General features: G+C 35.9%; 1 protein-coding gene across 4 annotated transcripts in view; it reads left to right on the forward strand.

The window, feature by feature from the left end:
• The window catches only part of Dcdc2 (doublecortin domain containing 2), a 167,005-nt gene that overhangs the window by 23,695 nt on the left and 131,235 nt on the right, over window positions 1-12,075 (forward strand). The window contains exon 1 of one of the 4 annotated variants that reach the window (XM_074082782.1): window positions 10,038-10,127. The exons of the other annotated variants lie outside the window; for them this stretch is intronic. Coding sequence (XP_073938883.1) covers window positions 10,053-10,127 — 75 coding nt within the window. The 5' untranslated portion in view covers window positions 10,038-10,052. Of the gene's footprint in view, window positions 1-10,037; window positions 10,128-12,075 lie in introns of those variants that run through there. 4 annotated transcript variants of the gene reach the window in all.

The raw sequence follows: 12,075 nt of genomic DNA on the forward strand, positions 1-12,075 counted from the left end.
TATTTTTTCCTCAACTAATCTTTCAATAAATCCAAGGTAAAAAAAGATTTAATTGAACTTTTTTTGGGTGGCTCTGGAGTTTGAACTCAGGGATTTGCACTTGCTAGGCAGGGGCTGTACTGCTTGAGCCACACTTGCAACTCATTCTTCTTCTTAATATTGATACTATTCTCAGGAAAACAAATAAACAAACAAATGGTAAAAGGTTTCCAAGAAATCTGTCTTATGTGCAAAGGAAATGAAGGCCAACAGTCTTCTTCAGTTGTATTATTTTTTTTATATCTCCCTGTCTATTGCATGTCTGCATTCATTTTGGATGCTTGAGGTTATTTAGCCCTAATTTTCCTTCCATTTATGCACTTTTGTTAGTGGGTAATGACCATCTATGTTGACCTGAATTTTTCAGTTTAGCATTGATTTTCATTGAGAGATGGCATGGCATGAAAGGCATGAATTTTGGAACCAAATAGGCCTTAGTTTAAGTCCTGATTCTGGATCCTAAAGTATAATTTCTTTGGTGGAAAATAGAGAAAAGTCCTGTCTGTCTTAGAGCTGTCGTTACCAAGAAATAGTGAGCGTCTATCATGTATCAGATTCTAAGCCACATGATTGGGTCAAAAAATGAGAAATATATGGCTCCTGCTTTGTAGAGTCTTGTTGTTCAGCACAAATGACAGATATGCATACAGATAATAGTAAAATGTGGTAAGTGCACCACAGTGCCGAAGGCCAACATTGATGAACCTGCCAAGGTGAATGTAACCAGTGTGTTATGGTATGGGAGTCAGGGAAAGGACACTTCAGAGAAGGGCTTGGTGTTGAAATGTGTTCAGTGGACATTGAGGGTGGCTTTCACTCAGAAGGCCATGAATGAGTACATAAAAACATATTTCATAGCCATGTTGGTTATAAGTCCAATCATTACCCCACAGGAATATGACTAGCCTGTGTCTGGGTTTGGCTCTCGAACTTGACAGAAATGAATTTTGCTATACAATGTCCCCAAAGCAGTTATTCTCAGTTCTTAGGATATTCAAAGTACACAAATATCCCCTCTGCTCAAAGGTATCAGATACAAGATATGGTCTCAACTAGTTGAATTCACAAGCATTGCATATTCAGACTTCCAAAGCTCAGCAGGCTTGGAGTCCTTTAAAGGAATCTAAGCCATTTGTCACCTGGAGATCTAATAACTGTAAAAGTAAAGGTACACAGGGGAATCCACTTGAAAATCCTCAGTTGTTGGCATCTCTGTGCCAGTAGGCAGGGGATTTAGAATCACTCTGTGACCTGAGCAGGAGAGTTTGACAAGTTTCTGTGTACATGGAGGAGATGTATACTCCTGGAAAAAGTATTTCTTATTGGACCTTGGGCAGGTAACATTTATCAGATTTTTCTTTTTTTTTGCAGTACTGGGGTTTGAACTCAGGACCTACACCTTGAGTCACTCCACCAGCCCTTTTTTTTGTGCAGGTTTTTTTTTTTTTTTGAGATAGAGTCTCACAAACTATTTGCCTGGGGTTGGCTTTGAACATCGATCCTCCTGGTCTCTGCCTCCTGAATAGCTAGGATTACAGGTATGTGCCACTGGCACCCACCTATTAGATGTTTTTTGACACAAACTATCCTTGCTAATCGTCAGAGAATTTATACTTTACTCAGAAAGTAGTCTATGCTTTCTTCCTTGGAAATGGAAGAACATTAATCTAGATTCCATTTTCTTGTACTTACCATCTTTGCCATCTGTTGAAAAGTAACAAATGTTGGGCATAAAAGCATGTGTTAAACTAAATGTACATTAGGCAATAACTAATAAATGAAAGGGGAAAGACAAGCATATTTATGAGGCTTTGATACAATTCTTTTATTTAAAGAATATTTATTCTGTTAAGTAGTAATAACCCATATCTTTTATGTTTTGAGTCAGGGTCTGTCTGTGTAGGCCAGGAGGCCTGGAACTCACTGTGTAGTCCAGGCTGGCTTTGAACTTACAGTCCTCTTGCTTAGCCTCCTGAGTGCTGGGATTATAATTGTGCACCACTACCCTTGGCCCCCCATATTTTCATAAGTTTATAATGTTAAGAAAGTGTCTAAAAGCAATTGGTACAGTGAAAACTCTGTATATGAACTTAGATACATCACATGCTACCAGTTGATAAAGAACTTGATGATATTAGAAGTGATCAGTTTCAAGTAAGTAGGATTAACAAAAAAAGTGTCAGTAGGAATTTTAAAAAATGCTTGTGTAAGATAGAAAGATCTCAGTGTTTATGGCTAAAGTCCTGGGGTGAGTAACATATGGCCTGTTTCCTCCACTGTGGCTTGGTGCCCACAACAATACTGGGCCTAATCTGGGTTTTCATATAATTTGCTTCAACTCAATTTATCAAACCCATACTGTCCAGTTAATCACAAACTTTGATAGTCCAGGAAGCCTGACTGATTTGCCTGTGCTGTACGGAGGTCTCCAAGGATGTTAGCTGTTTTTGGTGGCAATGTGCCAGGTACTGTGCTAGGATGAAGGAACAGGAACATGAAAAAACACAGTCCCTGGGCTCACTGATTGTACTGCCTATTTGGGGAGAGGACAGTAGGCAGCAAAAACACTAACCTCAATACTGTATGGTATGGGTTAAATGGAGTTGTGAATGAAGTGGAAATTCTTCATATTGTATTGGTTTTATTGCTATAAATGATTTTTAAATTAATTTTTTATTAGGATATATTTGTTGTACAGGGGAATTCATAATGATAATTCCAAATATGCTTTATTGTACATTGGTTAGATCACCTCCACTGTCTCTCTACCTTGACCCCCTCCCCACCCCACTTAAAGCCGTTGCAAAGAGGTTTCTTTGTTCTGTTTTGTATAAGTATATGAAGTCCAAATGATGATTTTTTTTTACCAGTTGTATAAGCTGGCTTCTATATCTTTTTCCATTATAGTTAAGGTATATATCAGCCATTCTTAATAATCTCTGTGTGTTTTTTTTATTTTATAGATCACTAATGGTAAACTTTAAAATTTGTACTGGTTTCCTACTATCCTGGGAGCTTGGGGGAGCTCTTCTTATTGGTTGGTGTGTTCTAAAACTAAAGCCTCATTTTAACATTAGCTTGAGTCAAAAAAGGGATGGAAAATATGTTGGCAAAATGAGGAGGGCTGATTTAATGTATTAGCTAATACTTTGATCATCCATATCCTTTCTCTTTTCCATTAACAAGGAAAATTGGAAACTTTATGTAAGTGTGTCTGCTAGAGAATTGCTTGAGTGGGAAGAATTTCTTTCCTTCTTTCCTCTCTTTCTCTCTCTCTTTTCCCCTCCCTCCTTCTTTCCTTCTTTCTTTTCTTTTTCTTCCTTCCCTCCCTCCACCCCCAGTCCTTCATTTTGGAACTTTGTGTGAAACTTCATCAATAATTTTAATTCTGTATGCCCAATATGATGGCTAGTTTGTGGTCTGGGATTCAACATGGGAGTGGGGAAGGGAAGTCTAAAATGACAGCAAGTAAATATAATAGTAGTAAAAATAGGTGTGAGACTGAAAAAAGCAGTTTTTAGTCCTTTTAATTTAGAAACCAGAGACTTGGTAAAACAAATGAGACTCATTTTCCATTTATATGTATAATATTCTTTTTTTGAAAATAGATTTTGATATTGTAGTAAAGAAAAAAATAAAACCCTTGCTAGAGACTTGCTATAGAAAAAAAAAAAAAAACAAAACCCTTGCTGTTGGTGGAGAGAGAGAGTGTGAACAAAGTTCTGGATTTTCTTTATTTTTTATTTTGAAAAAATCTACTGTACCTATTTAATGTAGTTTGGAATTACAGAAAAAATCATGGTGCTAATGTAACTAAAATCTTTAATTCTTTTTTGAGGAATAACCTCATAGAAATGGGACTACCAGGACTCCTCTTGTGATGTGCTCATGTAACAGGGATAGCTGGTATCTCAGGGTAGAGGACAATACCTTGACTGTCTTTGTAGGTGGGAGCTAAACTCTAAATTAGTCTCTAAGATGAACAGTTGATTGAGGTGTCAAGCCACTCCAATTTCCTCATTGGGACATAATATCCATACTAGTTTTCCTATCATCTGAAATATTTTAAGATTTGCTTATTTACTGTAATGTAAAAACATTTCATGGAATAATTACAGATGGTGGTCTGTAAGTGAGTACCTTTATTTCAGAAGATCTGGGACAAACTATGAGCAGGTGGGCATTTTGTGTCTTCAGTTCTGCTTGAGTTTGGAGTTTGCTCAGGAGATTCTGGTTTTGGATTATCTCAAAAGATGATGTTATCTTCAGAGACCTCTGATTCTAAGTTTTTTATTGAGATAGATTGGGAATAAAAGGAATGTGGTTTCACTTGACTGTACTTGATGTGAAATTCTTTCTTTCACCTCTTGTGTTGTCTTTGATGCACTCAAGAAATATTTTTATATCAAAGTGCCATTGCTATTTATTGAGCTACCCTCATCTAGAAAATTCAGGTATACAAGGAAGGTAAATATGAAAAAAATGGGATAAAAAGAAAACAGACTTTGATTTGTTTTTGATTAACAAATAATGATAAGTGAGACATACAGTCTCATAACTTATTTTCTTGGGGGTCTGATTGAACCAAATATGAATTTTATTTCTGTGTGTTTTCTTTAAAACAACTCTACTGTTCATTTTCTGTTCTTAGGTGAAGGTGTCTCAATTAGGTAGGATGGAGATCAGCTCATAGTGGGTTAGTTACATGAGGGGATGGTCATTGTGCCACCAGTAGATAGTTTTGAACAATTTTTCAGGTTTCTAACTCTTTTAATTGAGGAAAATCTCACTGAACCGTGAACATTTTTCTTTATCTACATCATGTGGTTTGACCTCCTGGATGGTGCAGTTTAGATGTGGCAGTAAGGTTCTTTTGACCTTGTTCTACCCTTAGGGAATACAAATATTTTTCTAATTAAGCCAGGTCCACTGGCCAACAACAAGTCATTGTTTCTTATTGTTCTGAGCTAATAAGCTTGGTATGTGAAAAAGGACCCCCTGGCTTTGCATATTAGTGACAAAACTCATGACTGGTCTTCAGGAGAGAGCCATGTTTTCTCCTCTGTTTTAATGGTGCAGGAAATAATTAAATTAGTGTGAATTTAGCTTGAGTTTTTGTTTTGTTTTTCCACTTGTCTTTTGGCCTAACAAAGCAATAGAGATTCCAGTTTCTTTAAAATTAAGCCAAAGGCCAAATATAATCACAAAAACAGCAGTGCATAAGTTTAGTCTAGAGGTAGATTTGTCACATTGTAAATGCAAAGTTATGTTTAATTATTGGGAGAAGACAGGGCAATGGAGCCCTCTGATGCAGTAGATCTTTATTACCATTAAAGAATATTGAACATTACATTCAATGTACCTTTTATTTTGAAATAATTTTAGAAAAATGTTGCCAAATGATGCAGAGTTCTTTGTGTTCCTTAAATCACTCAGCTTCCTCTGTTAGCATCTTATATAACCCTAGTGCAATTATTGAAACTAGGAAATTAAAATTAATACAATTGCCCAATCTACAGACCATATCACAGTTTTTTTTCCAATTTTCCCATGAATGTTTCTTTTTGTTCAGAATCCTGCATTTCACTTAGTTGTCATGTCTACTTAGTTGTTTTTTTTCTTTTATCAACCTATGACTATTCCTCAGACTTTCATGACCCTGACAATTTTTAATGTCAGCTATTTTGTAGAATATCCTTCAGTTTGGGTTTGCAGATATTCTCTTGTAGTTTGGTTGGGATTATTCATTTTGGGGAAAAGAATGCTAGGAAATGACATTGTCCCCTGCTCATCACATCATATCAGAAGGTATTGTTGGAAATATAAAAACAAGATATCTTTCCAATCTAACAAAGGCAGTAGAGTAGGAAAACACTTTTATTATTGAACAACATTAAACCAGAATATGATGCCTATCATAGACAATTCATGAAGGGAATGCAAAGGCAGAAAGAACTCTCACACTTTTATTTGCCAAGAAAATGCACCCACCATATTCATGGGTTCAAGATAATCGGTACCCAGTCCTTTTAGATAAAAGGTCTTGACAGTACCATCTGACTCATGTAATTATTCTACTTGTATCTGGTAATGGAGGTGAGACTCTGGACATTGTCTCAGGTTAATCTCCCGGACACAAAGTTAGGATCCTAATCTCCCACACACACTGGGAAATGAGGGGCTACTTCCCTTATCTTACACTTCAGAAAGATGGCTCCTAAATCCTTGAGGGAGCTCGCATCTCCAGGCCATAAAGGTGACAAAAGCTTATCTGTTATTCAAAATGACTACCTAAGTTTCAGAGAGGAGAGAGTGTTCCTAATTTGCTCTGAGAAAAAGGAGAGGAGGAAAATCTCAGTTTTGACTGGCAGAAGTAAGCCTCTTATTTAATTTTTAACTGTCCTCACAGCACAGGAGGTGGCTATGAGGTATTACTGATGGTGTTAACTCTGATCATTTGGTTAAGGTGATGTCTGCCAGGTTTCTTTACTATAAAATTACTTTCTTAATTCATAAGGATATGGGGGGAAGTACTTTGAGACTATGCAAATATGCTGTTTCCCCTTATACAGAGCGTCATCCACAACAGTACAATTCATGGTTCTTTTCTGCAACAACTGGTACTACAGTGTTTGCCTATGATAATTTTCTATTTCTGTTATTCCTTGTTAATTGGAATTCTTTGACACAGAAGAGTTCTACTCTATGTATTTATTTATTTAATCATTTATATCGGTATGGATCATGGTATTTATCTTAGGGGTTAAATCCAATGCTATCATTTTAAATTTTGTTGCTTAAATTATCCCCACTTTGGCCACTGGGCACTTCTTCAAGATGACTTTGTTCATGACTCTATTTTTTGAGTGCTTCATCACTTTTCAGCATCAGAAGATATTCCAGGTTCATTTTGGTGGTACGGGGGTTTGAACTCAGGGTTTCATGCTTGCTAGGCAGGCAGTGTTCCACTTGAGCCATGCCTCCAGCCATCCATCATTTTGTATTTTTCCTTTCCTGGCCCTGGAGTCAATTATTTGTACAAGGATCCCTAGTTCCTTTTATTGTAGAATAGTATTTAGAAACCAACACCTGGGCACAAGGGATGCTCCTTGCTACTGCGGTGTCATTGCTTAGAGGCCCTCTCACTGGACACAGGTAGAAAATATATGTAGTGTGCAAGTACACATACATACACATCTACATTCATTTCTCAATCAGTTTATACATGCAAATATATATATATTTGAAGAACTAAGCTCTTGTTGATATATCCAGTTCTACTCCAGCACAATAGGTTTGATTCTATCTGCCCCCATTCTTAGTTACAACTTCTTTTTATAACAGTGGGGACCCCCACTCTCATTTAACAACATGTATTCAGTTTTAGTATAAACACAAAACAGTGTTAGGATTGTTAACCCATACTTGCATGAGAAACATTTAAGTAGCTAGAAATAGCTACTGCTGCACAGTAATTGTGCGCAGTTCTTTTTGTCTTTAGACTTCCAGTGTGTAATAGAGAAGTTATTTTCCCAGGTAACTTAGGTTAGTTTTTTTTCTTCCCACCCCATCAGTGTGGTTGTATTATTGATTTGTAACATAGTTAGGTTCATTTGTTACTGTCGTCAGAATCAAACAAACATTTAGAGAAGAAACTCCAGTAAAAGGAAATTTTACTTGGGAATAAAGAATAGGATTGTAATCCAGATACAGATGCACAGTCCAGGATGGTCTCTGGTATGTCCAGAGAACAAAGGGAAGACTTGGGGCGGTGGGGAAGGGAGTTTGCTTATCAGGACAGAGAAATCCGCACAATTTGTATGTCAGAAACTTACTGGCATTTTCACTGTTGAAGGAGCTGGCAAGTTCTGATTAGCAAAGTGCCAGCCAGACTTAAGGTGACAAGTGGAAGTTCCATAGACAGTTACTAGGAAGAAACAGTCTCAAAGATAAAGAAGGCTGTTTGCTATACTGGATTCATGGGGAAGTTCCTGAAACAATTGTTTGTGATCTTTTCTTCTCATGGCCTCTCTGTTCTGTTTTAGATATGTATGACAAAGGGTTTTTACTTATAAGTTTATTTTTCATACCGTGTGTGAAATTTCACATTGTGTGCATTTCTTCTATATCTTTGTTGATTTTATTTATTTGCCATGGTCTTAAAAGTCTCAAATTGTAAAAAAAGGTGTACAAAGATGAATATCACTCTTCTCTCTCTCTCTCTACTATTCAGTTCCTGTTCCGCAGTCCTTTGTCAGAAGACACAATCAAAATGCATTTAATTATAGCTCTAACTGGCTTTTATTTGTGAGTCATGAATTGGGGTTCCCTCCATTCTATAAAATAAAGTGAGATAAATCTCCTACAGGGCAATGGCCAGACAGTGGGTTTTGTAAGGCTACAAATAAGTGTATGTGTATGTATATTTGTATTGTTGGAGGTACATAATCACAGTAGAGTTCAAGAAGGGGAAATGCTGGGCCAAAAAGAAAGGGAGCACATAGTTTTGTTAGATACTGTCAGATTCCTCTCCAGAAGCTTCGTAGCAGTTTGCATTCTCATCATCAGTGCCTGAGAGTGTTTGTTCTAATTTTTAAATATCTTTTCCCAAAGACACCTAGGCTATCCAGGTGCCACAGAATCATGAATTAAATATCAATCTTTGCAATAGATCATCAGCCTAGCAAACACCAAAAAGAAAAAAAGTCCATCTTTGCCTCACTATTTGAGATGCCGATTTTATGATATCATAAATTTCTATATGTGCTTATTTTTTTAATCTATTTCTGGATTTTTTAGCCTATCCCACTGGTTTATTTCTCTTCATGAGCAAGTGTTTTCCTGCTAAAGTTAATTGTTTTGGTGGTACTGGGGTTTGAACATAGAGTTTCGTGCTTGCTAGGCAGGCACTCAACTGTAAGTTTAAAATTATACTTTAAAAACAATCAAAATAGTAGTTTGAAATAAGTTAAAAAATTAAAACTGTATCATCCCTATTCAAAGAGTTGGATTTCATTTTTGTAAATTATTTTTAGTTTTTCTTTGTATGTATGTCTTGTACACATGAATGTATGTATGTATATGTGTGTGTATGTATATGTGTGTAATTGTATATGGTGCTTTTTTTACCAAAAGAGTAAATTTTGCTTTTATGGAGTCAATTTGTGTGTGTGTGTATATATATATATATATATATATATATATATATATATATATATATATACACACATACATATATATATACACATATATATATGCACATGGCTGCAATCATAGAATATTTATTTTACACACATCTTTTTCATTATTTTTCACTTACATTGTTTCTTTTAGAGTTTTCACATCTGTGTAGTCTTTGCCATCATTTTTTGATGGCAATATATACTGTTTTATTAAGTTGATGACATAAACTACTTAGTACAATTGTATTTAGATAACTACCATTGTTTTTATTGTGTAATATCCTAGTCAACATTTTTAGGCATATGACTTTTCTCTACTTCAAAATTATTTTATTGGGACAAATCAGCAGAGAAATTCAGTGTCAAAGGCATGATACATTTTATGCCTCTAAATGCTCCTTCTTTTAAAATGTTATCAGTAAGGTAGCTTTGCCTCACCAGCATTAGATAAATGGTTTTTGAATGATCTCAAGAGTATGCAAAGTTTAGACTCCTGAAAGCACTCTGAATTTGGCAGTTTTTGGCCATTTGTTTCTTACTTATTAATCATTCTTCTAGCAGCAGTCACTCTGACTTTTCCACTCTCAGTGTCCAGAACATTGCTCCTCTTACTTCCCTGACCACTTTTCTTTCATCAGCTCTGGAATTTTTTCCTTCTCCATTACCCACCCCCAGGGCTTATCCTTGAACCACTTTCTTTGCTTTCTGCTCCCTTCCTTAGTGAGTCCATTCAGCTTCACGGTTTTAAATACCATCTGTGGAGTGATTACTCATTACTCCAAAATTTGTACCTCTAGCCCTGACTTCCTCCCTGAGCCCCATTCTGCTTGCATGGATAGATCAGATATAAAGTTCAGAACTGAACTTAGGATTCCACAGCTACAGCAAGTTTCCTTCTGCATCTTGGTGAGCAATTGTGGTATATTTCACCAGTGTTTCTAACAGAGAAGAATAGTTAATATACAAAAGTGGGAAAAGGGGACATTAACTTCTGATACTGGATTAATTTTAGTGGAAACTATGCCTAAAATCTTAAATTTAGCCTTTAGTCTTTTTGCAAGAAAAATATATTTCTTTAGCAATAATGTATTTATTTAGCAAATAATGTATACACATGTATGTAACGAAAAAATGGTACCTGTTGAAAGTGTTCCAGGAATCAGGGGAGGGGGGATGAAGGGGAGCAGTAAAGGGGGAGAATTCAAGTAAGATATATTTGATACATTGTAAGAACCTTTGTAAATGCCACAATGTACCCCATCAGCACAACAATAAAAAAAAATCAAAAAAAAAAAAAAAAAGAAGTCTCAAGCACTTAGCACTAGCACAGTTTTAGCTAAGGACAGGACATATTTTCCTAACTCAAAATCATTTGGAACAAGTGAATTTTAGGTATCATTGCACATATAATGTTACTACCATGTTAAAAAGTGTTTCTGGACTTCAGGCCTGTGTTTCAATACTGATGCTTATCAATTCAAATTTAATTGCTATCATATTTACCTTGCAAAATGTGTGGTTACAGATGGAGCATCTAGTAAGCAGGTGAAACTGAAGTTTATAGATGATTTGGTTGACCTACTCAGTGTTTACCCTCACTCTCTAGATAATAATAATATACATAATACAAACACCTGTAATTTTTCTAAAAGGTATAAGACAATACCTATCTTGATCTTATTTAGAGCATGTAATGATGTTTCATTGTAAATAATAAAGATCTCTGTTGCCCTAGTAATTGACACCCAAAGTTAGCAAACTCACATTTTTAGTAGTTTAATTTTAAAAACTTATTTTTGTTCAGGAGAACTTGTATGTTGTTTCACTGTAATATTTTTGGGGAATGTGAGAAGTTGAAGAGAGTTTAGAGATTATCAAAATGCAGTGCCCATATCCAATAACTGCGTACACAAGGCCACTCGGGTTGATGAAGTGATTTGGCTTAGGGAACCTAACAAGGAGTTCAGAGTCTAGGTCTTAGAGTTAACTCTTAGTCTGGGGCTTCTGAGTAATGCTGTGTTGCTTTTTTCGTCCTTCACTCCTTTACAGTCACTCTCCCGCCCCAGTTACAGCGGAGGGTACTTCTGCCCTCTCCTATGCCTTATCCTTAGCAGGGAGCATAAAGCTAAGATATTGTAAATAAAAAACTTAATATAGATAAAAATGGTAGCTTCCTTTTCTATGGCTCTATTGCTGGATTAATAGCTTTCTCAGTACTAATGAAAGACAGAATGTAGATCATGTATCATTGGCACATTCTTCACTGTGAATCCTGGGGCTAAAGGACTTATTTCCGGGCACGTGGAAGCTCTGCTCTGTCTACATGGGCTGCCCCTGCATACTCAGCATTGCTCTCTTTCACCCTGTCAGCTGCTCAGTGTTCTTAGTGGAAATTTTACATTCCACTGCCTACATTGGTCTGGTAACCAAAATCCCATTTGGGAAAACGAAACAAAAGTAAAAAATGACAATGGTGAAATAGTAAGTGTGATATAGTAAGTTATGAAGGAATATAAAAGAAAAGACAGATGGTCCAAAATACTTAAAAAATTTTTTTTCCATGCTTGGTTAGTGGCAGTTCCTGCAACTTTTGAGAGTTCTCTTGGGTTAATTGGTTATTTTTTAACTTTACAGGGGTCATATTATTCTTTTCAGCATAGCATTATGGGAACCCATACAGACTTACTTATGAATACTTAGCATGTATTCAAGTATTGTTTGGTTCTCCTAGAAGATAAAGTGCCCATTGCAAATAATTATTTTTAGAAAGAAGTTAATAAACTTGAGGTTTAGCATTATATATTCATAATGCTTAGGATTATTTGATCTTTTAAAATATTATGCAGAGTATAAT

This window comes from Castor canadensis, chromosome 8 (assembly GCF_047511655.1).
Source record: "Castor canadensis chromosome 8, mCasCan1.hap1v2, whole genome shotgun sequence".
Taxonomy (NCBI): domain Eukaryota; kingdom Metazoa; phylum Chordata; class Mammalia; order Rodentia; family Castoridae; genus Castor; species Castor canadensis.